The sequence below is a fragment of the Drosophila takahashii genome, chromosome 3L (genome assembly GCF_030179915.1).
Source record: "Drosophila takahashii strain IR98-3 E-12201 chromosome 3L, DtakHiC1v2, whole genome shotgun sequence".
NCBI lineage: Eukaryota > Metazoa > Arthropoda > Insecta > Diptera > Drosophilidae > Drosophila > Drosophila takahashii.
The window spans coordinates 9,135,337-9,162,779 of record NC_091680.1 but is presented as its reverse complement, the minus strand read 5'-3'; the positions used below and the strand labels follow the sequence as shown (position 1 = coordinate 9,162,779).

The 27,443-nt window shown below is 38.8% G+C and overlaps 5 protein-coding genes across 8 annotated transcripts; 2 read left to right on the top strand and 3 right to left on the bottom strand.

Annotated features, from left to right (window-relative positions):
* The first annotated feature begins 2,526 nt into the window (after positions 1 to 2,526).
* Clk (circadian locomoter output cycles kaput protein Clock) lies at positions 2,527 to 11,368 on the top strand. 3 transcript variants are annotated; one of them, XM_017144408.3, is made up of 7 exons: positions 2,527 to 2,683; positions 5,459 to 5,607; positions 5,664 to 5,845; positions 7,087 to 7,303; positions 7,357 to 7,713; positions 7,769 to 8,394; positions 8,871 to 11,368. In XM_017144408.3, the coding sequence occupies exons 1-7, from the start codon at positions 2,646 to 2,648 to the stop codon at positions 10,383 to 10,385; spliced, it is 3,084 nt and encodes a 1,027-aa protein (XP_016999897.3). In that variant the 5' UTR covers positions 2,527 to 2,645; the 3' UTR covers positions 10,386 to 11,368. The 3 variants fall into 3 exon arrangements, with proteins under 3 accessions (XP_016999897.3, XP_016999896.3, XP_016999898.3); XM_017144407.3 differs by having other exon boundaries at positions 2,528 to 2,683; positions 5,447 to 5,607; XM_017144409.3 differs by lacking the exons at positions 2,527 to 2,683; positions 5,459 to 5,607; positions 5,664 to 5,845 and adding an exon at positions 6,893 to 7,034.
* LOC108059239 (microtubule-associated protein RP/EB family member 1) lies at positions 5,962 to 6,814 on the top strand. Its single transcript, XM_017144412.3, has one exon. The coding sequence runs from the start codon at positions 6,032 to 6,034 to the stop codon at positions 6,812 to 6,814; it is 783 nt and encodes a 260-aa protein (XP_016999901.2). The 5' UTR covers positions 5,962 to 6,031.
* Positions 11,369 to 11,430: 62 nt separating the features above from the next.
* Hn (phenylalanine hydroxylase) lies at positions 11,431 to 14,870 on the bottom strand. 2 transcript variants are annotated; one of them, XM_070215997.1, is made up of 6 exons: positions 14,837 to 14,870; positions 14,665 to 14,726; positions 12,259 to 12,931; positions 11,943 to 12,205; positions 11,656 to 11,885; positions 11,431 to 11,595 (listed from the first exon to the last, which is right to left on the bottom strand). In XM_070215997.1, the coding sequence occupies exons 1-6, from the start codon at positions 14,853 to 14,855 to the stop codon at positions 11,433 to 11,435; spliced, it is 1,410 nt and encodes a 469-aa protein (XP_070072098.1). In that variant the 5' UTR covers positions 14,856 to 14,870; the 3' UTR covers positions 11,431 to 11,432. The 2 variants fall into 2 exon arrangements, with proteins under 2 accessions (XP_070072098.1, XP_016999900.2); XM_017144411.3 differs by lacking the exons at positions 14,665 to 14,726; positions 14,837 to 14,870 and adding an exon at positions 14,056 to 14,178.
* Positions 14,871 to 15,486: 616 nt separating this feature from the next.
* On the bottom strand, positions 15,487 to 18,552 carry LOC108059211 (latent-transforming growth factor beta-binding protein 1). Its single transcript, XM_044394459.2, has 8 exons — positions 18,431 to 18,552; positions 17,724 to 18,022; positions 17,548 to 17,659; positions 17,361 to 17,486; positions 16,267 to 17,292; positions 16,041 to 16,180; positions 15,801 to 15,931; positions 15,487 to 15,659 (listed from the first exon to the last, which is right to left on the bottom strand). The coding sequence occupies exons 1-7, from the start codon at positions 18,483 to 18,485 to the stop codon at positions 15,815 to 15,817; spliced, it is 1,875 nt and encodes a 624-aa protein (XP_044250394.2). The 5' UTR covers positions 18,486 to 18,552; the 3' UTR covers positions 15,487 to 15,659; positions 15,801 to 15,814.
* Positions 18,553 to 23,265: 4,713 nt separating this feature from the next.
* LOC108059215 (heat shock protein 27) lies at positions 23,266 to 24,038 on the bottom strand. The gene has a single exon (XM_017144367.3). The coding sequence runs from the start codon at positions 23,906 to 23,908 to the stop codon at positions 23,444 to 23,446; it is 465 nt and encodes a 154-aa protein (XP_016999856.1). The 5' UTR covers positions 23,909 to 24,038; the 3' UTR covers positions 23,266 to 23,443.
* Positions 24,039 to 27,443: the final 3,405 nt, after the last annotated feature.

Here is a 27,443-nt window from a genome sequence, read left to right as displayed (position 1 = left end):
TCACTGACAAAGAAATCAAGAGCGAGAGAGACACAAATGGGGAATATATATATAGTGAACCCACACATCGGTAGTATGTGATAATTTCTGTAACTGAGCGAAGCTTTACAAATGCAATCAAATGACGTTAGTTCCCCCTTTGCAATGGGCCAGAGCGAGACAGGAATCGGTAGAGAGTGCAAGTGAGCGAGACGGGGCGACTACGTTCGAAAGAGAGGGGTAGAGATATAGTCACCATATCTCCCGACGCTCGTGAGTAGGTCAGTCAACGATCTTCTCCTGGGTTGAGTAAACCTGCCACTGCCACTCTAACCGGCTTTCTGCGCTTTCCTCTATTCCGTATAGTATGCTTTTTTCCACCAACTGGCTTCCGCATAGCGAAAAAATACAAGCCCGCCATAAAACACATATCAACGACAATGTTGTCAATGCCAAATGCCATGCATGTCAGCTTCTATCTGTAATAGATGATGGGTTTGCCGTAGATGATTTATATCATTTTATGATTCTCTTCTAGTTGCTTAATGCAGTTCAATTCGCCGGGGTGAAGGCTAAAAAGTAATTGTTAAATCTAAGGAGAATTATAGGCGGATTTTATTTGTTCATTTAGTTTTCTATATCATTATACTTTCAGATTTCAGATTCAAAATCTAAAGTATTGAGAAAATTTATTATTATTATTTTATTTTGTTATTTTTATATAATTTAACGATATATTATCCCTCAAAACAATCAAATAGGGAAGTATTCTGAGATTTTAAAAGCATTTAAGTTTTCTCACTTTAAGAAGCGTATTCGGGGCTTATAGGTAAATATTACAAAATAAAATTACAGAGTACAATTTCTTTACAAGTAAATTTAATTAAATTAAACTTAAATACCTTAATTACTACTCGACTTGGATTGAGATTAATTGAGATTTCATTTTAGAAAGTGATTAATAGTAGGTATTGCATCTTGAAGTCAATGAGCTTTTGTTCAACTTATAATAGAATGGACTAATTTAATTATGTTCACAGGAGAGTAATTGTACTTGCAGGTGATAAAGCAGTTTATTTCTTAAAACATTTTAAAGTTTGTTGTCTTTGACCCAATAATGTGAGAGTTTATAATTGAGACAGCAGGGTTGTAATTGGACCGCATTCCCTGGGGTAAAGCTAACCCATTCAATAATAATACCTGACACTCTCTCTCTGTTTGTCTCCATCTTAACCCTTGTCTGTGCTGTTTTTTTTCACTCAGTGACAAACCAAACCGACCGCACTAATTGCAACACGATCCATTAAGCGAGTCACTGCCAATTATCTGGCAGCATTTCAAGTCTGGGTTTGGGCCAACGGCTACTTACGGTTAACCAGCCACACTTGGCCAAAGAACTTTCAGTCTTCCGCCTTTGATGTGTATTTAAAATGCCCACCAAAGAGTATACATGTGGGAAATTATGAGCTCCGCTTGGGGTCCTTGGTCAAACGGAGCTAAACGGATTAATTACAACTGCCAACTGGCAGATGTAAAGCTGTGTAATTTTAAGCTGCTTTGCACATTTTAATTAAACACTGATTTTCCGTCCGAATGTACCAGCTTTAAATGGGTTCAGTTCGGCGCCAACGTCACTGGCTTTCCGGGAATCAAGTTTTTAGCCCATTCCATGGGGTCGAATGCATTTAACAGGCTTGCAAAACCATTGACATTTGCTGAAAACTTTTCAAGTTTTTGTTTGGCAAGAAATTGCTTTTCGCCGAAGCCCCCCAAATGCTTTGCCGTCAATTAACAGGGAATAATTTTGCGGGTGGCAAGGAAAATTACTTAAGGTGCACGGAAATGATTGAGAAGTATTAGAATAAGGTGAATTCGATGGAGAGTCAAGTGGCAAGAGAGCATTATGCAATCGTAGCGTGTGTGGCAGATTATTTATAGCTGTGAAAAAGGGGCAGCATCCGCAGCCAAATTCCGGCTGCAGCCAGGCAATTGGTTAGCAGCTGCCCCACTCACACTACCAACCATCCAGCCAAGCCACCCCACTCACCCAACAACCCACTCACTCCAACCACCAAGTGGTTGTTATGGCATTCGCTGAACGCATTTTGTAACATGACAAAATAGCGTAGCATACATTTCAGGGGTTGCAAATGTGCAACATTGATTGGCACGGCCAACTGGCAAATTGGCCACGGGGCCTCCAGTTGGGGAGCCTGCGCAGGCGCAGCTATTCCATTACATAACCTGACCTGAACCAGAACCGAGCCGATTCGATTCGAAAAGGATGCTGGCAGTTGGCGAAGCCGAAACAGAACCACAACTGCACTTGTTGCTGACAGAGCGCGGCGTGCGGCAATATTAATCGAGTTGTAAAACCGCGACGGGAAATATTTAAATAATTAAAATTTAATTCCAATTCAATTTCCACAACCAATTGCAGTCATTCAAAATGTGGCATATTGAGCATATGGAAATCAATTGTTGCGTGAACATTACCTGAACTTTATGCCGAAAACCAAAGCACATATGAACAAAATTATGTGAGCGTGAAAATAATCTGTGGCATTTGTGAGCAAGTCTTCAAAAGAAGTGGAAAGTTTTGCACATTCTTCGCTTAGTTTAAAAATTGTGTGCGGTTCGCTGTGGATTATCCGATAGACCCGAAAATGGACGACGAGAGCGATGACAAGGATGATACGAAAAGGTAAATTGACTACACATTAAGCACCCATACACATATATCCGCTGCTATTCATAAATAGATAGCACAAATTCCCGTGGACAAACTGCAAGTGACAGATGACAAGAAGTAAGAGAAAAGATGTGTATATGGCGTTTTTGATAAATTTTCCACAGGGTGAAAGTGGAATGTCCCCCCTTTGATTGTTATTTTTCTTATGAATAACGGTATTAAGAAACCGCTGTCGTCATAAAATCCCAGGTAGCCCCAGACCATTTAGCTGATTCACACCCACTAAATCAATCAATGAAAACCGAGTCGTCGTAACTCAATTCTTTCATACGTTTTCCCTGCGGCCAACTTCAATGAATTGTAATTGGAGTGCAAATTCGATTAGCTGGTGTAATTCTTAATTTTATCTTTCCTTCTGATTATGTTGCTCAATGGTCAAAAAGATATCTTCGTGATTGTCTCATAATTACACATACCAGAGATTAGTTATCGAATATCCGCAATGGGGAGAAAGTGTGCTTTATGAGTGGAAGCTGGCTTTAATAACCAATTTGGACAAAGTCTTTTTTTACATGGCGTGATGAACCCAAAGACTATAGCGTAATGATTTCTTAGTAATTTAAATTTTATTTTCTTTAAGGCATCGTAGTAAACCTCCTTATGAGGCAATCAGTCGTAAGCCGTTGATTTATTTTATAATATCGCTTTAATAACTAGAATTAATATTAATTTGTCCAAAAATAAAGTACCGTTTAAGTAAAGAATTCAGCTTTTCTTGAGATATTTTGTAATTCAAATAAAAGAGTTCAGCGTAGTTTAAAGATGGTTGCAAAATGTTAAGATAATCTGTTGAAAAACAATTTTCACTGCATTTTCTTCAATTCCTAACAATCCTTTAACAATTTATAAAAAAATATTTGTTAAAGTAATTGGTCTAAAAATGTATGGCTTCTTAAGCCTTTGATTTTTCTTCTAAAATTAAACACAAAATTAAACAAGAAAGGAAGCTAGCTTCGGCCAGCCGAAGCTTAAATACCCTTGCAGATCATTCCTTTTAATTAACAAATCGCAAAAATGTTCAATTAATTTCATTAATCTCATTAATTTTCCGATCGTTCCTATGGCAGCTATATGATATAGTCGTCCGATTTTAATTAAATTAAAATTGAAATTCGGAAATATTTAAAAAGAGTCATGTCCTAGAGTAGAAGATAATACAATAAAAACCAAGGAAGCTAGAATTTATTTCCTATTACTTTTCCATTAATTTTCCGATCGTTCCTATGGCAGCTATAAGATATAGTTGTCCGATCCGGTCGGTTCCGACATATATACTACCTGCAATAGAATAAAGACTTTTGGGAAAGTTTCATCCCGATAGCTCAAAAACTGAGAGACTAGTTTGCGTAGAAACAGACAGACGGACAGACGGACAGACGGACAGACGGACATGGCTAGATCGACTCGTCTAGTGATGCTGATCAAGAATATATATACTTTATGGGGTCGGAAACGTCTCCTTCACTGCGTTGCAAACTTCTGACTGAAATCATAATACCCTCTGCAAGGGTATAAAAATGAATGAAAAATAGTTAGTAGTTTGTATTTTAAAATCTATTGGAAAAAAAAGAGTAAAATAGAGTAATATCTAAGAGTCACCCCCTTGACTTCAAACTTTCAATTCATTGCCCTTCACTTATTCCTAAACATACACCCAGAAAAAAAAATGACCTAAAATGTCAAAAAATGGCCTAGAATTTAGGTAAAATTGGCCTAAAACTGGAGCTAAGTCCTTGAATGGCCTAAAATTTAGGATACCATGACCTAAAATGTTAGGCCATTAAAGGCCTAAAATGGGGGTAATTTTTGGCCTAGATTTTAGGTAATTGGCTGCCTAAAAATATGAGAAAACCCCTATCCAAAATTTTAGGCCTTCTTTGGCCTAAAAATATGTACTGAAAAATTTATAATATTATAAAGTAAATACAGAAAAGTTTATAGCTAACTCGAGGTCAATGTCGGGCATAGTCTTCAAGAAGTCGTCATTATGCCAACACACAAAAAGGAGCGAGGAGGCTTCACAGTTCAGCAGTGAAATCGCTGTCTTATTCAACGATCGAAGTGGGTTACCATGCAAGCCGCGCTATAACTGGTTGGGAATTATAGCGTCGCCAAAACGGTATCAGAGTTCCGTGCAAATTTATTTAGGTAAAAGGCATTAATTTTAAGGCCCACGCTGACCTAAAATATTAGGCTATACGGGACCTAAATAGTAGGGCAAATATACCAAAAATTTAAATTTTTAGGCAGTACATGACCTAAAAAGGAACTTTTAGTCCATTTAAAATGTTTTAGGCTATGCATGACCTAAAATGTTGTCCATCATTTTTCTGGGTGTACTGTTTAAACTTACGGTACCTGGTTTTCTATAATCATATAAAACTCAAATAAACTGGCAATAACACTAATCCCGAAACTGCGCTCATCAAACAGTTGCTGACATGCAAATGTCAATGGCAGGGCAGAAAAAGTGAACTCCAGCGTAGAAAATGGAAAGTGACAAAGGGCACACAACCCTCGGGATCCTTGGGAAAATCCGGGATGGTGATAGCATATGGGCATATGTGGCTAATCAGCGCCAGACAATGCCTCAATAGAACGGGCACACGTGGGTCACAATCTGACTCACCTGGGGGTGGGAAATCCCATTTATTATGAAATCGCTTGACGTTGCTAACCGTAAATGCAGCCTATTGATTATTTTTTAACTCGTAGCTTCCTTTGCAGAAAGTCGCGCAATCTCAGCGAGAAGAAGCGACGGGATCAGTTCAACTCGCTGGTCAACGATCTCAGCGCCCTGATATCCACGTCCAGCAGAAAGATGGACAAGTCCACGGTTCTGAAGTCCACGATAGCCTTCCTGAAGAATCATAATGGTAGGCCGTCTGAACTTTAGATTTTAGCATTTACAACTCAAAACGTATCACATCAGAGGCCACCGATCGCTCGAAGGTTTTCGAGATCCAACAAGACTGGAAGCCCACGTTCCTGAGCAACGATGAGTACACCCATTTGATGCTGGAGTCTTTGGATGGATTCATGATGGTCTTTAGCAGCATGGGCTCCATATTCTACGCCTCGGAAAGTATTACCTCCCAGCTGGGCTACCTGCCGGTGAGTTAGCTCTAAATTAAGTCATATTGCACGATTCTATTTCGATATTATGCAATAAGTAGGGGTTTCAAAAAAGATTTTTATAGCATGCCGAGAGGATTAATTCGATTAACAAGTTTGAACATCATTTACATGAGTCGTAAACAAGTCAGAGTTGTAATACACCAAAAATTTATTTTCTAAGTGATGTCTACCAAATTTAAAATGGCTGTGAATGTGTATTCCACCAACATGACCTCGGACAATCCTTCGCGAATTGAAATGCTATCCTGGGTCAACCAGATGCTGCAGGCTCAGTTCTCCAAGGTCGAGGAGTTGTGTACCGGCGCGGCTTATTGTCAGTTCATGGACATGATATTTCCCAATTCGGTTCCTATGAAACGAATCAAGTTCCGCACAAATTTAGAGCACGAGCACTTGCACAACTTCAAGCTTCTGCAGGCAAGTTTCAATAAGGTGTCCGTCGATAAGATCATTCCCATCGACAAGCTGATCAAGGGTCGCTTTCAAGACAACCTGGAGTTCCTCCAGTGGTTTCGCAAGTTCTTCGAGGCCAACTATAATGGCAGGGCATATGATCCCCTAACTGCCAGAAATGGCGTTATTATGGGTTTCGGTTCGGGTCCTATAAACCCCAAGCATCAAAAACAGTCGCCCAATTCCACGCCTCGAAGTGAAACTTCGGAAAAGGCCACCACTAAATCAGCCAAAGAGAAGGCCAATGTAAAGCAAGAAAATGAATCACTTAAAAAACAATTTTCGGCACTTTCCAAGCAACTGCAGGAGTATTGTGAATATATTCCGATTATGGAGAAGGAACGAGATTTCTACTTTTCAAAGCTGAGAGACATTAAAAATGTGTGTCTGAAAGGCAAAGCGGCTGACCCGAGATTACGGCCAATATCAGATAAGATAATGAAGATTATTTACGCCGACAAGGTGGACAGCCCAAATCCCAAAAGAAACTAGTTAAAAACTACTCGAAATTGTTAGTTATTTTGAAACGCACTGTTTGAATATTCGGTTTATAGAGTGTTTCATATTTTGTTATTTTATGATCTTTGTTTAAAGAATTTTTGGAAATTAATCAGTAAATGTTATTCGAGCAAAGAGTTAGGAAAGAAATTACTACATAATTATTAGGAATAAGTAATGTTCAAATGCAGGGAGAGTTACTAAACATTTATGGGTAATATTCCAAGTTAATTAATATATAACCTATATTGAAACTTGTCTTCCAGCAAGATCTGTACAACATGACCATCTACGACTTGGCCTACGAGATGGACCACGAGGCGCTGCTGAATATCTTCATGAATCCCACGCCGGTGATCGAGCCCCGGCAGACGGACATCAGTTCCACCAACCAGATCACTTTCTACACCCATCTGAGACGCGGCGGAATGGAGAAGGTGGATGCGAATGCCTACGAGCTGGTCAAATTTGTGGGTTACTTTCGTAGGTAGCCGTGCTGAGAGTTTCGGTCACCTCCACTGATGCTTATCCCTTAGGTAACGATACCAATACTTCGACGGCCTCCAGTTCGGAGGTTTCGAATGGCTCCAACGGACAGCCGGCTGTGCTGCCCCGCATCTTCCAGCAGAATCCCAGTGCCGAGGTGGACAAAAAGCTGGTTTTCGTGGGCACCGGACGCGTCCAGAATCCCCAGTTGATCCGGGAAATGAGCATCATCGATCCCACCAGCAACGAATTCACCTCTAAGCACAGCATGGAGTGGAAGTTTCTGTTCCTGGACCACCGGGCGCCTCCGATCATTGGTTACATGCCCTTCGAGGTTCTGGGCACTTCGGGTTATGATTACTACCATTTCGACGATCTGGATAGCATTGTGGCGTGTCATGAAGAACGTGGGTTCCTGATACTATACTATATGGTATTTTATACTTATATTCCCCATTTTAGTAAGACAGACGGGCGAGGGAAAATCCTGCTATTACCGATTCCTCACCAAGGGCCAACAGTGGATCTGGCTGCAAACGGACTACTATGTGAGCTACCACCAGTTCAACTCCAAGCCGGACTACGTGGTCTGCACCCACAAGGTGGTCAGCTATGCGGAGGTCCTCAAGGAGAGTCGCAAGGAGGGTGAAAAGAGTGAGAGAAATAGCAGCAGTAACAACAATGGGAGCAGCAGCAAGGTCTTGGCCTCCACGGCCAACAGCAGCAAATCCGCCTCGGCCACCACAACGCTGAGGGATTTCGAGCTGAGTAGCCAGAATCTGGATAGCACTTTGCTAGGAAATAGCCTGGCCAATTTGGGCAATGAAACGACCGCCACTTCACCCGCCGTCGACTCTTCACCCATGTGGTCCGCATCGGCTGCCCAACCCTCTGGATCCTGCCAACTGAATCCCCTGAAGACTTCGCGACCCGCCTCGAGCTACGGAAACATCAGCTCCACGGGCATTTCGCCAAAGGCCAAGCGAAAGTGCTACTTCTACAATAATCGGGGAAATGACTCGGATTCCACGTCCATTTCGGCGGATTCGGTCACCAGTCGACAGTCCATGATGACGCACGTCAGTTCGGTGGGTATAGAAAAGATATAATAGAAAGGTTGAGATCGAAAGGGTAAATACTTATAGCAGCACCTCATTATAAATCCTAAAATTTAAGAGAATTTTTAACATTTATAAATATATTTCCTATAAATAAAACTAAATTTATTTGATTTAGTTTGAAAATTATTAAAATCAACATTTTATCGGAAAGGAATAATTATTTTTGATGTTCTTGAACCATTATATTTACCTAGTAGGTAAAAATATATTGGTTAATTTGTGTTTTTTTTTGTGTGTAGGTAAACACAAAAAAAAACACAAATTAACCAATATATTTTTCAAGGAGTCCCCAACCACAAAAATTGTCCATTTTACCAATTTAATTTTTTTTATTTTTACTTAGAACGCAAATACTAATTTTTTAGTTGTTCGTTTTACTCTTTCGATCACACAGTGATTTCCCGAAAACAATCACCCTAACTAACGTCCTGTAATTTCCTCAGCAAAGCCAACGACAGCGATCGCACCACCGGGACCACCATCGAGAGCATCACCACAGTCAGTCGCACCATCACCTGCAGCAGCAACAGCATCAGAACCAGCAGCACCAGAGTCAGCAGCAGCAGCAACAGCAGCAACATCAGCAGCATCTGCAGCTGCAACAGCAACTGCAGCATTCGGTGGGCACTCCGAAGCTGGTGCCCCTGCTGCCGATGGCGCCCACGCAAATAATGGCGGGAAATGCGTGCCAGTTTCCGCAGCCCGCCTATCCGCTGGCTAGTCCCCAGCTGGTGGCGCCCACCTTCCTGGAGCCGCCGCAATATCTCACCGCCATACCAATGCAACCTGTGATCGCCCCCTTTCCGGTGGCGCCCGTCCTGTCGCCCATTCCGGTGCAGGCCCAGCCGGACCTCCTGCCCGATACCGTGGTGATGACGCCCACGCAGAGCCAGCTGCAGGATCAGCTGCAGCGGAAGCACGACGAGCTGCAGAAGCTGATCCTGCAGCAGCAGAACGAGCTGAGGATCGTCTCGGAGCAGCTGCTCCTCTCCCGCTACACCTACCTGCAGCCCATGATGTCGATGGGCCTGGCCACTGGCAACATGGCAGCTGCGGCGGTGGGGAACATGGCAGTGGGCGTGGGAGTGGGCGTGGGAGCTGGTGGCCAGCGGGGACTGAACTTCACCGGCAGCAATGCCGTCCAGCCGCAGTTCAATCAGTATGGCTTCGCTTTGAACTCGGAGCAGATGCTGAACCAGCAGGATCAGCAGATGATGATGCAACAGCAGCAGAACCTGCACACGCAGCACCAACACAACCTGCAGCAGCAACATCAGAATCACACGCAACTGCAGCAGCTCAACCAACAGCAGCAGCAGCAACAGCACCAGCAGCAGCAACAACAGCAGCAGCAGCAACAGTTGCAACTGCAGCAGCAAAACGATATTCTGCTGCGCGAGGATATCGATGATATAGACGCCTTTCTCAATCTTTCGCCCCTGCAATCTCTGGGCTCGCAGTCCACCATCAACCCCTTCAGCTCCAGCAACAACAACAACAATCAGAGCTACAATGGCGGGGGAATGAACAATGGCAGCCAGAGCAACAACAACCGCAGCTCGAATCCCCCGCAAAACAACAACGAGGACTCGCTGTTGTCCTACATGCAAATGGCCACCGAATCGAGTCCCTCGATCAACTTTCACATGGGCATCAGTGACGATGGTTCCGAGACGCAGAGCGAGGACAACAAGATGATGCATACCTCCAGCAGCAGCAATCAGTTGCAGCAGCAACATCAGCAGCAGCAGCAGCAACAGCAGCAGCAGCAACTCCTGCAGCAGCATCAACAGCAGTCAAACAACTTCTTCAGTTCGAATCCCTTTCTCAACAACAGCCAGAATCAGAACCAAAATCAGTTGCCCAACGATCTGGAAATATTGCCCTACCAGATGTCCCAAGAGCAATCGCAGAATCTATTCAACTCGCCTCACACAGCCCCGGGCAGTAGTCAATAGCAGACCCCCAATGTATATAACTCCGTCTAGCGATAGAATCCCTATATCCGTGTATTATCAAGTTTGGCCTCTGGCTCTCTTTATCGAACCTCCAGAGCTAGTTGTAGATCTCAACAGACTGAGTATTGTCCTACCCCCGATTCGTGTGTGTTGTATATAACCCTAGGTGTAGCAAAGTTCTCAAAATATTCCGCTGTAAGTAGGTTTTAAACATTAGCACTACGATTAGTTGATTAGTCCATAGCAAGAGCCCATCGTTTCCATAAGTTAGCCTTATCCAGTAAGTGCCATCGAGGCGCAAACAGGGATCTCTGATACGTAATCGAACCTTAAAGCCTAATCCTAAGTTATTCGTATTTAAAAGTGTACCGAGAAGCTAAGCTAATCCAATTCCATATTATTTCCAAGACTGGGCTTCGCCATCGAGGTCAAACAAGATATTTATCATACGAGTTAGTGTTAATAGATTACGTATATAGGTATAATTCGAAACTCAGGTTGAGATTGCAACTGACATTTATTTTGCTGTGAACATATTCCCATAAGTTATCTTCAGGCCCGATCTTTTCCGACAGTCGAAATACCTTTAGTTCAATCGTTATTCCCGCTTTTCCCCGTATTAACATTTCGCTGTTGGAAAAGTTCGTTCGAATATGCTTCGATCCTCAGCTGATAAAGAGCCAAACGCTTTAAACTTAGAACTCGTAAATGTGGAAACAAACTATCTTAAACTCAACTACAACTACCTTAATAACTCTAGTTAACTCGGTGTTTAAGCTCTGTACATACCTATAGGACAAGTCGGGAGAACTTGCTTAAGCCTGTAAATACGCGTTCGAAGATGATGATACTGTAGAACTATTTTGTACATAACTAAATGTTTTTATGTTTTTCAAAACAAGCTCCCCAAAAGACAAACTGAACAAGCTAATCAAATCGAAAGAAAATCCGAGTTGTAATAAAGCAAACAAAAAAAACTTTAATTTTGATGGTATTTATTATTCAATTCGATCTTAATAATATATAAAGAGGGGGAGTAATAAAAACTCAAACGCGCAGCTTGGTGATGGCATTCTGGAGAATCTGGAACTCGGAGTTGATGTTGTCCATCAGATTCGAGATCTGTGGCTTGGAGTCGAGGACCTCAACACTCTGGGTGTAGGCATTATAGCGAACACCGAAGGGACGCGGAATAGAGTTGGCAAATTTACTAAAAAGTAGTTTGATATTTTAGTGGTCTCTTAAGCAAAGTTTAAACTCAGTTTCTTACATGGTCTTCTCCTTGGCAGTTTCAAAGCTATCGGCTACGTAGTAGAGGGGCTGGAACTGCGTGATGGGATACTTGGTGATGCCAGTGACCTCCGGCTCAAAGTCCTTCAGCTGGGGCTTATCGGTGAGGCAATATTCGAGTTCTCCGTAGGAGGACAGCAGGCCAGCTCCGTAGGCCTTTAGCTCACCCTCCTGGCGGCACAGACCGTACTCAACGGTGAACCAGAAGATCTGGAAGAGATCAGGGATTAAATACCCATTTTTTTTAAGGAAAAAACATGATCTTACTGTGGACAGTTTCTCGATATAATCATCGGGTGCTCCCAGGGAGGCCAGGCCAATCTCCTGGCTGAACTGGGCAAAGGCTGGATCCGCAAAGAGTGGAACGTGGCCCATCAGCTCGTGGCAGACATCCGGTTCCGGTGTGTACATGGGCTTGCTGGGGTGCCGGATGTACTGAGTGGAGTGGAAGACACGGAAGGCAAGGCCAGCCAGGAAATCCCGAGAACTGAGTAGTCCTGCCACGGGACGCAGAGTGAAGCCAGTACAATCTGCAATCAAGAAATGTAAGTAAACCTATTCGTTGACTATCCCAGAAACGCACCCCTCAAAAAGTTCGAGACATCCTCCAGCTGGGGAATATTATCCTCCCGGAAGCCACAGTTATCCACCAGCAGGGGAAAGACGTGATTGTACTCCCGGCAGGCGTGGGTCTTGTAGAGCTTCGTCAGATTCCTGAAGATAATGCCCCATGTCTCGATCTCCTCCTTGGTATAATCCACATGGGGCAGGGGCTCGCCGTGCTTGTAGTTATAAGCGATGTCGGCAAAGTACTTGCGACGCTTGCGGTATTCCGGATCGGTGAAGCCAGGATGATCGGAGTCCAATTCAGAGCCATAGCTCAGAATCTGATTGGCAAAACGATCCAGGTCGCGGATACGCCGAGGGAACCAGGGCACCGCCGTGGCATTATCCTTGTAGTCACGCGAAATGATGTTGAAGTAGCTGCACTGCTCCTTCACATCCTCGATGGCTCTGCCCAAAGCTCCCGATTTGCCATCGGCCTCCACGAAGAACTCATAGCCGGGGACACGCAGCGAGGATCGCGACTCAATGTGCACCAGGTTGATGTCGTGCTTCTTGAAAATGGCCAAGATATTAGCCAAGGCTCCGCTGGACAGCGAGGAATCCTTGGGCGAGAACAGCAGACAGGTGTTCCTGGCCTCCTGAATGTCCACACCCTCGACTATATAAGCCGAATCCTCAACGCGCGTTGGCTATAAATGTGAAATTGATTTTAAAATTATTTTTTTTTTAATCGTTTGGAAATTGCATTAGCGGAGTCAGCGGATTTTTAGAGATTAGCACTATGTGACCTGGGTTCAACTAGCTCATCGGAAATTAAAGCGATTGACACTGAGTGACCTGCGTTCAACCCAAGTCTATAACAACCACTGATAATCTTGTGCGCCACAAAAATCTATCTAATACGACTATTAATTACCTAAGGCCAGAATCGCTTAATTATTTAACCGAAGCCCTATATGTGACAACGAACTGTAATTGTAGTACTTGCACAAGATTTACATCATTGAGATTGTATTTTTTGCAAGTGGAAGGTTTAGGTCTGACCGCAATGGCAATCAGCGCATATTGCCAAGGATTCGACCTAGAACTTGGTGTGCTGTGTCTGTGAGAAGGTCACTAAAGTGGTTAACTTGTCAAGATCTTGAAAACATCAAAGGCTACTTAAAATATGATTTTTCGAATAGAAAATAGAATAGAAAATAGAAAATATTCTTCAAATTGAAAGAATTGTCTAATGGTTATTCCAAAATGTATTTAAATATTTTCAAAGGTATACAGTTTTAAGATACTAATTACAAACAAATAATTCGCAAATAATTTAAAAGAACTTAAAATGTTTTTTGTTTAAATAGTTTTGATATTTATCTTGGTAAATATTTCGACAGTCTTGGAAATAAAAATACGCCGTTACTCTAACAAAACTTTACGTCCGATTTCTTAATACAGGTTTCATTTCTAGTTTCTCATAAATAAAGAAATATACTGCTTTAATTCTTAAGCTCTTGCTATAAAAAACTATTGTTTTTGATTTTGTTACCAAAATAAAAATTCCATTCAATCCAGAAAAACACTCTGTATTTCTTTGTTCAGAACTATTACGGAGTAACCCAATTCCAAGTCATTGTAGATCCGCATTCTCATTTGAATTTATAAATGTATACTAATATATTTCTGTGTTTTTCCTTTTTCAAGGTTGGAAAAAGTTCATGATGAGAGCGCAGATTAATAAACTTGTTATTGTTTTTAATTTAATAGCTATTTTACGGTTCACTTTCTATACGATGTGCACAGAGGACTTGTTGACCCAACAAACCTTATCAAAGGAGACCTGCCGCTGGTACATTCTCACAAGATTCTCTAGTATCTTCACTAAAACAACAAACCGAAGGCGAACGATCCGCTCAGCACACGATTTAAAACTGATTTAATTTCTCAGTTAATCACGCGCTTAAATAGACTTTTCGCTAGGCCCCACAGCAGAGCCAAAACGAAAACGAAAAGCAATCCGATCTGAAACCAGTAAATAATACAAATAATATTGCGGGCAATCGGGCGAGTGAATGATCTTGGAACGGCATCCACATGCGGTCCAATCGCAGCACTAACTCTGCGTCTGTGGGGTTATCAGTGCCCCGTCTTTATGGGCCTAAAATCTCATTCCATCTCATTACAGAAGCCGCCGTTCGGCTAGACGATCAAATCTAAATTTTTAAGCATAAATACAGTCAGTCTTCTGTAATTGGAAATTCCTAAAACGAAACTATTATTTTAGTCGATTAAGATTGAAACCTGTTTTTAATTAGATATATTTCTACGGTTTGAATAAACTCAACTAAAAATATTCTATTCTTCCAGTTTCGCCAGATACTTTTATGTTTAAAGATATTTGTATAATAATGTGTTGAAGGAAATTGGTAGTTACCTTTACTTTTGGGAGGTTCCACTGTATCGCCAAAGTATTATCAGCCCATGTTCGTGCCTCTGCTGGGGTCCATATTAACAAAACATTATTTCAGCTAGTTTTAGATTTCTTTGTTTTTGCAAAAAATAAAACAGTATAATCTAAAATGTTTTTTCTAATGACAGGTTCTAACCAAACGAGTTCAACGGCATTTCAGGGCAATTATTTTAGTAGTGAATAGCTCCAAGTGGGCCTGGCACGCGCTGCTTTGTTGTTTTATACTTAGGATCCACATCAGTTTGATTGGAATCAATTATTTCGATCAGTTCACTCACCTGATTTTTTTCTTACAAATCTGTTGAATTTATTATCCTAAGCTGCTCTTAAATCACTTATAAAAAATTGGTCAATAGTTTGTTCAAACCAGACCCCGCTTTAATTTGTGGAACCCATTTGTAATGACTCAGCTGAAGTCGGTTCATTTTTCTTTGGAAATGCTTCAGTTGTTTCTTGTTTACACTTTCAAGTTGAGGGTTCAATTGGCTAACTGATAAACACGAAATTTTTAGCTGATGTAATATTACAAAAGTTTACAAAAGTTTAAGCATTACAAAATAACTCGGCGTTCTGCCATGCCAGTTGCTGCGTAAATGTCAGAACACATTTTAATTTTGGTTTTTCTTTTGCTATTTTTAAAGTTAATTACAGTAAAAATACCAATAACTAAAATTGTAATGTGTTTTAGTTTAATTAATATATTTATGATAGTTTTGTGCCTCAAAATCTTCTTTAACTATCTACAAATACTTTAAATATAGTTATAAAGATTTGAAAACCATTTATTTCAATTTGCTAAAAATATATCGATTCGTGTTTTAAATAGTAAGGAAATGTTAAGTTCAAAAATTTTAGCTGTGCCTAAGTAGCAATGCTCCAATTAAGAATTTCTGATTCGATGCGAAAGTGTTTCTGGAGATTCGATTGCGAGTGGACGTTCTTCAAAATGCCTAGTTGACCTACAAAATCAGAAACAAATACGTAAGATATAGATATTTCACTAATCGAGCATAAATAAGGCGAAACCTTAAGAGGCAATCTCTTGTTACACTCGAATCTCTGGCTGAGATGTGGAGAAGTTCGAGGGAAGTCAGACTTACAAATGGTTCAGCATTCAATACAAAGGTATCCCGACCTTGTCAACGGATGTACTGTTCTGCCTCATAGATGAATTCCGTGACAAATCCTTTGGAATATTTCTGTGGTTTCGCTGAGCATTTGTATTTTGCACCTATAAAAATAAAAAGTATAAAATAGTTGTTAATATTCATAGGATTATTTTCAAGTATTAATAGAATATGTAATTTATTTGAATTTATTTTCCAATATATTTAACTTACTTTTCCGTCTGAGGAATAGCTAGTTTGTGATGATACAGAATGGCCGTACTCCTGAGATTCTGATAGCTTTATAGTCAGGGTATCCTTCCAATTTGGCAAAATGTATTTGTTGTAAAATCGGCTGGGTAAGTCCTTAATATCTTTAAGAAGGTACAGAAATTTTAAAACATAACTTACGAAATCCCATAAAAAACTGAAACCAAACATAAACCTATAATTTACTTACCCACGCAAATTGACTCTGAACCACTCCAAATTCCTGGGTGATCACAAGTCCTAATAGGAGAACCACTTAAGACATAGCCCACATCGCAGATAATATGGCACAAATTCTTCTGAAATCCATTTGGTTCATAGCTATAACATTTAGCCTTGCCATGGAGCGGGTCCGGCAAGATCTCACAGTACGGCGGACGATTATAAGGAGTATCGCTTGTTGGGGTTGACTGTATAGCAACAGGAGGACTATTCGTAGTAGTGGGTAGTAATGGACCTTCAGTTGTAGAGGCTGGCTGTACAGGTAAAGGAAGACTATTCGTAGTAGTTGGTAGAAATGGCTCTTCAGTTGTTGGCGTTGGCTGAATTGCAGCAGGAGGACTATTCGTATTAGTGGGTAGAAATTGTTCGTTGATGACCTGGCACGTGACTCCATCGGCGGATCTTTTAAAGCCTGGCTTGCATTTTTTCAACTCACAACTCTGATCATCCTGCCGCAGAGTATAGCCTTTCTTGCACCTACAACGAAAAGAGCCTTTCAAATTTTTACATTTTTGCTGACAGAAGCGGTATTTCGTTGGGTTCAATGGATCCATATGTTGGCATCGTTTATCAATTTTAGAAGGGCCAGTTGTTGTCGGGGGAATTGTTCTTGGGGCAGTTGTTGTCGGGTGAATTTCGACATGAGACCAGGCGCAACTCTGGTTATCCTCGAGTAGATGATAACCCTCAGGGCAGTGACAAATGTAGGAACCTATGGTATTCTCGCACTTGTGCTGACAGTAACGGGGTGTTATTTGCCCGGTATTCGGGTCCTGATCTATCAATTCGCACTCGTTAATGTCCTGACACTCGCTACCATCCGCGGATAACTGAAAGCCGGGCATGCATAATATCCCATCTGAAGAATTCCGGTTGCCATCGGTCGGCTCGACTCTGCCCACCGTTGACGGACGACATTTATAGGATCCAATCAGATTGTCACAGCCATTTTTGCAGTCCCAAGACATTTCGGGATCAGCGCACTCATCAATGTCTGATTGGGATTAATACAAATTTTTAACTAATAATAACAAATTTCTCTCATATATTTTTAGTCCTTACCCAAACAAGTTGTTCCATCTTCTACATCTATTTGATAACCCTCTTCACAGTCGCATACGCGTTCTCCATCAAGGTTGTAGCAAATGTGAGAGCAGCCGCCATTCGATTCCTTGCATTCGTCGATATCTGCAAATAATATTTCCATATTATTACATTATATTTATATTATATTAAAATTATTACCTACCTTCACAACTGGTCAAATCGGTGGAATTTAAGGAAAAGCCCGGATAGCATTCGCATTTGTTAGTAGTACCGTTGCATATATGGGAACAACCGCCGTTTTCATAGTGACAATTCTAAAAGGTATTCGCCTTATAAATATGTTGGGGACTCAACAGACCTATTTTCAGGGGTTAATACCTTATTTTGGTATGTCGATTTCCATTTTGGCTTCTCATTATCCTCCTCCTCTTCAAAGGTCCAATCGTTACTTTTAGCATTTTCGTCATAATTCGAATAGTCCCGAGGAATGCATTGAGGTAAAATACCTTGCCATGTTCCATTTTGGCAGAGCATGACATCGAAGTTGGCCGACTCCAGTATGTAATTGTAACTGCAGAAATATTGGGCCGCCATTATGTCTTCTCCGTCCCGCGAACTCGGATATAAGAAATAACTACCATTCATAATATCCGGGGGGCTTGGGCAGGTTTTTAAAGCTGTGGAGTAAAGTAAATAAACACTTAAATAAATATTAAAAAAAATGGATTGGCGTTGAAAATAATTGTAAATTCTTGAGCAGCCCAAAAGTGTGCACCTATTTTTAGGTGAGAATTTTTGTATTATTTAATATTTGATTATTGACTAACCGTAATACAAATTTTTAAATAATTTTTTTTTTTGTTTTTTATATTTTTGTTTTTTTTTCTGTAGTGAATTAAAATGTTTTTTCTAAATTAAAATGTTGGTTAGCCAGAACCGTTTTGTTTTGATAATTATAAGTTGAATTTTATTTTGAATTTTAATTTTTTTTATTTATTTCTTTATTAACCAATTTACCAATAAACATTTTTTTAGAGATAAACTTTACATAACCATATAGATATATTTCCACTACCATTGCTTACCTACAGAAACTGCAACACATATTAGTGCGCAGAGGACAAGTTCCGCCGCCGCCATTCTGCAGCTCGTTGAGTTGGTTTCTTTGATTCAAATTTAGAGATGAAAAGACATTAATAAGATTTTTTTTTGAAACGTATGAAATGTAGTGCCATTAAACCTACATAAACACCCACAGTAATATGTTTGATGATATATTTTCAATGCCCAACATTGTATTAGTTATTATATAATTATTACCATATGCTTGTTTAGCCTAACTCACAGCCAACGATACAAGGTAGACAAAGCCATTATGATTGGGGTGGCTTAAAAATTCGCACATGTTAAACACTTTGTACATATATTTTAAAGCAATTAAAAAGTAACGAACACATTAAAAACAAGCTTTAACTCATTTTGCACTTAAAGTAGAGTCAAAATCTGCCAAGTGGGCCACCCCTGTTCCGAAGGTCCGATTTTCATCGAACTTTTTTACTTTTCCGGTTCACAACGAAAATATAAGAACTTCATTTGAACGGTTTTGCGAAATTTTGAGTTTTACCGGAGTTATAGGGGTCAAAACATGGCATTTTTGACACTTTTTCGAAAAAGTTGCACTCAGTCATTAATTCATAACTTCGGAACGGTAAGAGATATCTTTATGATGTTTTCACTAATCGCTCAAGAATTATTATGGCTTCCCATAAAAAAATGTAAAAAAAAATTAAAATTTATTTTTCTTAAAAATAAATCAACATTTTTTTTTAGTTATTATTTTTTTCAGTGTTCTTCACCAGCTATAGAGTTTAAAACCATTTGAAAATGAAGTTTGATTCATTACGAAAAAGATCCAAAAAAAAAAAAGAGTGGCCCGGCCAAAGGTTTTTCGCAATATCGATTTGAAGAAGGGCGCACAGCGGTTTTCCATACAAAACGACAAGAAGTGCCTCATTGACAGCTGCAGTCGGCTGACGCTACGCGCGCAACGGCATGTGTTGACCAGCCAATTTTCAAGAGCAAGCCGTTTTTGTATGGAAAACCGCTGTGCGCCCTTCTTCAAATCGATATTGCGAAAAACCTTTGGCCGGGCCACTCTTTTTTTTTTTTGGATCTTTTTCGTAATGAATCAAACTTCATTTTAAAATGGTTTTAAACTCTATAGCTGGTGAAGAACACTGAAAAAAATAATAACTAAAAAAAAATGTTGATTTATTTTTAAGAAAAATAAATTTTAATTTTTTTTTAAATTTTTTTATGGGAAGCCATAATAATTCTTGAGCGATTAGTGAAAACATCATAAAGATATCTCTTACCGTTCCGAAGTTATGAATTAATGACTGAGTGCAACTTTTTCGAAAAAGTGTCAAAAATGCCATGTTTTGACCCCTATAACTCCGGTAAAACTCAAAATTTCGCAAAACCGTTCAAATGAAGTTCTTATATTTTCGTTGTGAACCGGAAAAGTAAAAAAGTTCGATGAAAATCGGACCTTCGGAACAGGGGTGGCCCACTTGGCAGATTTTGACTCAGTAAAGGAATTATTTAATTTATTTACTCGATTTAAATAATCAAACAAAATATGTAAAATAGGTAAATATATTCTCGTTGATTCTCGTTGCTTAAATAACGAACCGTTTCAGTCAAGAGCTAATACAACACTGTTGAGCGAAGAGAACTTTCTCAACATAGAACTAAAAATACTACTGGATTAAAATTTTGAAAAGAAACGAATATATTTGTAGAAAGAAAATCGTTAGGAATCTACCCAAAAACGAATAACTTAAAACAAAAATTTTGCGTTCTCAAATGAAGAATTTCTTTTTAATAATTTGAAATATACCCATATTTATAATAAAAAAAAAACTGTTCTTTAGAGGTCACACGATTAAGAGAAAACCACATTGTTTTTTCGAGAGAAATTGTTTGACTTTGGCTAGCACTACTACCCATTACTTGAAGAAAAGAAGGCATGTTGTATTCATTGAAAAATATTTGACAACATTATCCCTATCAACATGTGATAGAATGAGGAAAGATCAGATAGCATTAATAGAAATAAAAAATTGTAAAAATCCCACATTAATATTGTCCGACATTACATAAATAAAACGCTCAATCATCCCAAATCAAATGCGCCGCTGCAATTGCTCGCCAAATAGTAAATTGTTTTTAATTAAACAAAATTAAATACAATACTGAAACCGTGTGGGTGTGTTACTCTTCGACTTATTTGGTTAACCTAGCAAACATGTTATTCTATATATATACATATATATAGCCCAGTATCTCAGCCAGGCAGTTTGTTTCCCATATTGGCAGAGTTACGGCCCAATCCCCGCATTGTCCGGTATTTTTCATTCGATAGATCACAATTTGATTGACAAATTGATTTTGGTCCAAACAACTGAAAACATTCTAAGGTTACACATAATTGACCATTCCATTGAGTCGCGGATTGACAGACAATTGGGCGCGACTTTGGTCACTGTGTACTGCCTATTTCAAGCGATTTAAGTCGCTCTCCCGTGGGAGTGTTAATGCAACAAATTAGTTACCAACTTAAGGCTTTTTTTCACATGGTGCTATCAAATTCTAGTACACTGATATTTCAAGAAAAAAACACACGATACTTTCACAATGCATTGCATAGTAACTTTCCAACTCAAGCTTACCAGAACGTTGTCAAAATATTCTCCAAAAATGTTTGATTATTTTTACTTTTCTTGACTTCTTATCAACAAGGCAACACAACTGTTTGGGCTGAGGGTAGTAGCAGAAATGTTTCCAATTTGGCCGACTCCGGAACTTTCTTTTTCATTAACTGTTATCAGTTGATAGTACTCAATGTACACTACCTCGCTAAAGGTAGTGACGCAAAAAATTACGCTGAAAATTTATAAGAGTTGAGTCACATATTAATATAAACTCAGCGGTGAGTTATCGTTATTTTTAATGAATGAAACTCTTTAAATAAAAAAAAAAGTACAAACAAAATGTATGCTTAATAAAAATGTGATTAAGAGATAACTCATATTCGAAAGCTTTCGCCTTCACTTTTTCTTGGACTTTACTCAATTAATTTTCAAAAAGTAAACAATTCTCGGAACAAAATCATTTGCCTGTCAATCAACCATATGTTCAAACATCGGACGCCTTGCCAAAAATGATTAAAACGTTCCTTGTCAGAAGCACTTGTGTTTTTCTTTTTAACACGCAAAAATTTTGTTTAATTTGGCTACCATTTTGTATCATGCCTTATCAGCACTCTTAAATTCTCTTAAATTCTGTCTTAAAACTTTTTGGAAAAATCCATAATAAAATTTGCAACAAATATACCCCTCTGAAACATTTTTTCGTTGGAAATATATGAATGTATTATCGCACAATCTCGTTAATCTGACACGACGCAAATCACAAAAATACCAAATTTTTTAAACCACTTGACCGGAATGAAACAGTAGCAAAAAATTTTAATTATTTCAGTTATTTATATAAATATAGTAAGTAAGTAAGTAAGTATAGTATAGTAAGTTTCAAGAAATGATCTTATCCTTGGAAATAATCTCCTTAGTAAACCAAATTGGATTCCTTCAAATCGAAATAAATAGGTGTTTTTTTATATTTTTAATTTTATTTATAAAATAGTTTTTTTTCATGCAACTCACCGCAATTTTTGAATTACCTTAACGGCAAAATAAACTTAAAGTTCAATTTTAAGATGGGTTCAAAAACAAAAACAGACAATCAGAGAATCTGAACACTTCAACATCTAAGACGCGAGTGACTTTAGAACTTAAACCTCGGTTTTCTCCATAATTCGGTTGCCATTAAAAAATCTATAAAAAGTTATGATACATTTGCGCCACATAAATACGTGCTGCTCTAGACGCAACTTTCAGAATGAATTATTAAAAATGACTTAATTAAAACCTAAAAAAAAAAAACATTTTACTAACATATTACTGAATAATATAATATTAAACAGCACTTATAAATATACCTTAATGACGAAAGTTTACAGATTACGAGTAATTCGAACTTTATTAACAGCAGCTGTCAAAAGTTAAATTGCTCTTAATATATTGAGTAGTATTATTATTATTATTTTTCTATATACATATAGAAAATTTTGTATACTCTTAATATATACTGCCACAGATTTTTTTTGAATTTATGATTTCAGATAAGCATTTATTTAGCAACAGTAAAAAAAAATTCCCCAATTCTATAGTAGACATATTGTATATAGAATTAACAATGAATTTACAGCTGAGCAGATTTTAATTTAAAATATAATAATAATATTAAACGCATGCCAATCGTTGGCACGTGTGAAACCGCTCTAAACATCACAAGCGCGGTTTAAAACGCTAGCAAATCGCCTCCACTGCTTTGAACTTATCTTGTGGGCGTACGAGTAGAGTAAACTCTACGCTCTTTACTCTGTATGGTCAGTTGATATATTTCTAGATTAATTTTCCCAGCTCTATTTTCTGGCGACCTATACGCGGTTCTAGAGCGACACTTTTCCGTGTAGGTTTATGCTCAAAGCGATTGTTGCTTATTGGCCCATTTACATTTTATCTTAACCTTAGTTGGCAAATTGCGGAAATGCCTCGAGGGCGTGGTGTCCACACATAGGTTTCTGGGTACAATATACTATAATGAACGGAGAATCTCGGAAGAGAAATACTATATATGAGCTGATACTTTTATCTGGTCGGTTGTTTTTTGTTTTTTTTTTCGTATGACTTGAGTCAATTTATGTTGACATTTTCCTGGCCATTGTTTAAGCTTTAGCACATCCGCTGGCTCTTGGGAGAAGAAAAGAAACCACTTCCAAATAAGACAGGCTGAATTCATTATTAATAAATTAAACTTTTATTTTATTTAACTAAACAAATGTTGCCTTGTTAATTACAAAAAGAGTCCAATTCTAGTCTTAGAATTATGTGCATTACTTTTGTCTCTCAATTTTTGCTCCAACAGAAAAGAACTAAGAACAAAACGCGAAATTACGAAGCTATAGACTGGGGTTAGTTTTTGATGCTCAGATACGCAGGACCCACTTGGCGGACGTACACGCTTCGCTCGTTGGTCAAATACGGCGGGCACTTGACGGTGAGTATGCCGTCGGAGGACAGTTCCGATCGCACGTCGTTGGGATAGTATCCTCGGGGCAGGACGAACCGCTTGACGATGTGGCGACCCACGAAGGTGTCGCCATCCCGTCGCTTCTCGTGCTTGGCCTCCACGACCACCGTGTCCCCCGTGGTCTTCACCGTGATCTCGTATGGCTTGAACAGGTGCACATCCACATTGGCCTCGAATCCATCCTTTCCGACAATAACCCGACTGAGATCGGGTGCGGATCCGACGCGAGACAGAGACCGCTTCCAGTAGGGCAGATCCCAATCGTTCAAGTCCCAGTCGCGCCACAGACGACGACGATAATCCCAGTAATCCCAATCCGTATTGTTTGTAGCCGGCACCAGAGCCATTTCAATTGATTTTATTTATTCCTCGTAACAGGACGAACAGCAACGGAAGATCGTAGTTAACTCTCACTTATCGCGTTTTCTGATACACGTCCACTCGCGTTTTCTGCTCTGAGCAAATTAAACTTGCCATCGACAGTAGCCGTCGCTTTTATAGCCATAAGCTTCGCCCAGTGGAATCAGCTCAGCTCGACGAGATTCTAGTCTAGAGCCAATGACAGTTGTGACGTAGAAGCCACACGGCAAAGAAAAATAGTTCTGGCTTTGGGAAAATCTGGGCTACTCGGAAAATGGTAAGAAAGGATCAGCTTGACAAGTATTGATTTAACAAAATGTATGTAAAAAACTAGTAAAGTAAGTAACTATTTTTTAGAAAAAGAATTAAAATGAATTCAGTTAAAAAGTTACTTTATTGGTAAATCAGGGAAAAAAATAAAAAAAAAAGTATTAAATTTTAAAAATAATATAATCCTAATGGTTAATGCTCTGCGATAATTCTTATTTTTTAGGTTTATTTTTATTTTTACAGATTTTGTTTTGTTTCCCTCAGTGCAGCATTGTTAGTTCAGTTGCATTAGAAGCTGGGCGATGTTTTCGATTGTTTATCTTGTCGCATTGGCTGTGTTTTCGCTGCTTTTAATCCGAAAGGGGGCTGTGGGTCGAAAATGTGTCTTTGCCGTCAATGGAAATGCTTTGATCTGAATGTCATTTCCTTGAGGCGCTTTAAGATCTTATGTTGGGTGGGTTGCATCGCAGATTTATTTCCGTAGTGTGTTTGTATCGCTGGCCGTTCTCCAAAGGTAATAGTACCAGTCAAGGCAAGTAAAATTGAAATTATGTTTTCCTTCCTATATCTCAACAATTTCTTAAGTAATATTTAAATAAATTCAGCTTTTTATTAATGTTCACGTTGAGAAATTTTCTCCAGAACCTGAATATTTCTAATATTTCAATCACTCTTCATTAGCTTTTTCTTTCGTTCAGCTTCTTGGATTTTCACCTTCCTTATTTGTTTATGTTTTTCCCTTTCATCCAGCAAACCATTCTCCCATATCGCCAACGCCTTAAAAAAGGTGGGAGCATGCAAAAAAGCTTGCGTAGCTTCAGCATTTTGAAATTAATTACCCTGCGTTTCCGCTTGAAAATTAAAAGATTCAAAACAACAAAAACCGAGCAAGCCCAAATAAAAGCATAGACATTTCTTTGACGGAAGTACGAACATCGGATAATTCTTTTCACTTTTTGACCCAATATGGCTTTAATGTGTGTTTGTGCCGAGCTATTTTTTTTAAATTTGAGCCGCTACAAGATACAAATCATCAGAGATACACGGATTACAGATACACAATCTATAGATACGGATACATAAAAGGGGGATTGAGTTTGTCATGACAAAAGGGCAATTTGCGAGTTTTTGGACGATTTTGCAGAGCAGATTAGTCGATAAAAGCAGCGAAAACATATATGAACATGCAGCGAAATGTCGCGACATCTACGGAACATTTATGGGTCTGACCTGCCTACCCCTCTTTATAAAGCCCGTGCCCATAGCGAAGCACAATCATCGATTTCGAGTGGGGTTGGCCCACCCCGTTTGTAATTGTAATTTGTTGTCCCAGCCGCTGAGTGTTGTTATTGCTGGTGTAGCAATAGATTTTGCGTGTGTTTTATAATAATTATAACAAGCTTCGCAGCAATTTAGATGCCATTTAAGCTTGTATTTGTACATAAAGTCATTTGCAACCGGCCGAGTTCAATAGGTTTGTGATGAAGCTTAGTCAAGCTGGAAAACAGTCGATGGCACATTAATAGAACCAGGCAAGTAAGTAGTTTAATTGAAAGCTAATTTCCATAAATTATAGGTTTAATAACATTTTAATAGATTTTAAATGCTTTATAGCAATTTAGATCCAATTAATATTTCATTTTTAATATTGTTAAATTAAGTATCAGTAACATTTATAAGCGGATCAACGAAGGTAAAAAAAATAATAATAATTTTAACATAACGGAACATATTTTTAAAAATTTAAAATATAAAATAATTACAATTAAAATTGTACACAGAACAACTCAAAGATTTTTAAATTCACAACCCAGAATTCACATTTTTAAACAAATAACTGTTATATAATAATACGTATTTTTACTTATTTCATAAAACCATTTTATATCGAAATAAATCCATTTAATCCATAAATCCATTTCAAAGATTGTTTCCTGTGTAAAAAAAATAAGTTGTTCTGCTTAGCGTAACACTAGAGAGCATTTCTCGGTTGAAAATCAATCGAAGTGCCGCAGCTGCCGCAGCAACAATACATTTGCAATTAAAGCTAAACAAAGCAATCTACTAATTTGCTTGATTTTATGGCAAAATCAAATGAAAATCTGAATTAATTTCCAGGGGTGTGGGATGTGCACAACTTTCTTTGGGACCGTTTGTGTGCTGGGCATTATCTAAGAGATGACTTTCTATAATCGTATTTCTCATTAGCATAGCGGAATGCGCACACACCCACCGCGACCTCCACCCCATTCCAGTCCCCAAATGCTGACCCACCCCCTTTTTTTATAGTTTATGGCGACACACGTACATGTGTTTGGTTTGTGGATCACAAGATCACAGAGAAGAACATTAGTCATTTAGGACAAATAAAAATGGACCAGCACAATGTCCCAGCCCATTTGATTGACTCTGACAGAAAGCACATATTTTATTTTAAGAAAAAGAACTGAAGATATCTTTAAACAGCCGAATATATCTTAAAATCGAACTAAAATAGTTTATAAAATATTAAATGTGAACTCATGAGATATATTTTAAACAAAACTAATTTGGCAGACTTCCAACGATTTCCCCAATGGAAATTATGGGGTACCCCCTAAATTGTATTAACTATATAGTTCCCAGAAAAAAAGATAATCCGAAGAACAAAATATAGAAATGGCTTCAGTCCAACAAATGATTCACAATAAAGATGACTCTCGATAGTAGACACGCTTAAGAACATTTTGTGTCCTTCATGACGAGAAATGATATTTGAAAGATTTAAAATATATTAAAATTTTTTAAGCAAAATAAAGCTTTTTCAAGAATACATTAAGTTTAAATAATTATTCGGTAGTTTAAAATTTTGATTTATAATGGAACATGCTCTGTTTCTGCAACTTTAAAATAGGCGAAGAGAAAATGATTAATGAGATAAACTAAAAAAATTAAATTCCAAAAAACTAGCAATTAATATTTTGAACAAAAGTACAAATATTGGTACAAACATTATGAACAACTAACAAAGACATATGGTAAGTTTCCCCTAACGCGTACCCCATAAAAATCAACAAAGTGTTAAGCTAGCTAAAATAAAACCATTTCCCGCATTCAGGCTAAAAGTGTGCTTTAAAAGTTTGCGCGAGACATGGCAAACGTGACGTATGCGTAATACCTGTAGTTAGCGATGGCCGGCAAAATGGCAAGCAAATTAAGTCAAAGAAATCAATAAGGTGCACCGCTCACGTGGCAAATGAAGTGAAGTCGCCG

What these genes read in the sequence shown, in the direction of transcription:
- Clk (XM_017144407.3), top strand. Translation starts at nt 2,646, where the DNA reads ATGGACGACGAGAGCGATGACAAGGATGATACGAAAAG. An exon ending in CCCAGCTGGGCTACCTGCCG is followed by an intron (nt 5,846 to 7,086) that starts GTGAGTTAGCTC and finishes CTTGTCTTCCAG; the next exon opens with CAAGATCTGTACAACATGAC. An exon ending in TGTGGCGTGTCATGAAGAAC is followed by an intron (nt 7,714 to 7,768) that starts GTGGGTTCCTGA and finishes TCCCCATTTTAG; the next exon opens with TAAGACAGACGGGCGAGGGA.
- LOC108059239 (XM_017144412.3), top strand. Translation starts at nt 6,032, where the DNA reads ATGTCTACCAAATTTAAAATGGCTGTGAATGTGTATTCCACCAACATG.
- Hn (XM_070215997.1), bottom strand. An exon ending in TGTCTCGAACTTTTTGAGGG is followed by an intron (nt 12,206 to 12,258) that starts GTGCGTTTCTGG and finishes TCTTGATTGCAG; the next exon opens with ATTGTACTGGCTTCACTCTG. An exon ending in ACTGCCAAGGAGAAGACCAT is followed by an intron (nt 11,596 to 11,655) that starts GTAAGAAACTGA and finishes ACTACTTTTTAG; the next exon opens with TAAATTTGCCAACTCTATTC.
- LOC108059211 (XM_044394459.2), bottom strand. Translation starts at nt 18,485, where the DNA reads ATGGCGGCGGCGGAACTTGTCCTCTGCGCACTAATATGTGTTGCAGTT. An exon ending in AATCGACATACCAAAATAAG is followed by an intron (nt 17,660 to 17,723) that starts GTATTAACCCCT and finishes AATACCTTTTAG; the next exon opens with AATTGTCACTATGAAAACGG. An exon ending in TTCAGAGTCAATTTGCGTGG is followed by an intron (nt 16,181 to 16,266) that starts GTAAGTAAATTA and finishes ACCTTCTTAAAG; the next exon opens with ATATTAAGGACTTACCCAGC.
- LOC108059215 (XM_017144367.3), bottom strand. Translation starts at nt 23,908, where the DNA reads ATGGCTCTGGTGCCGGCTACAAACAATACGGATTGGGATTACTGGGAT.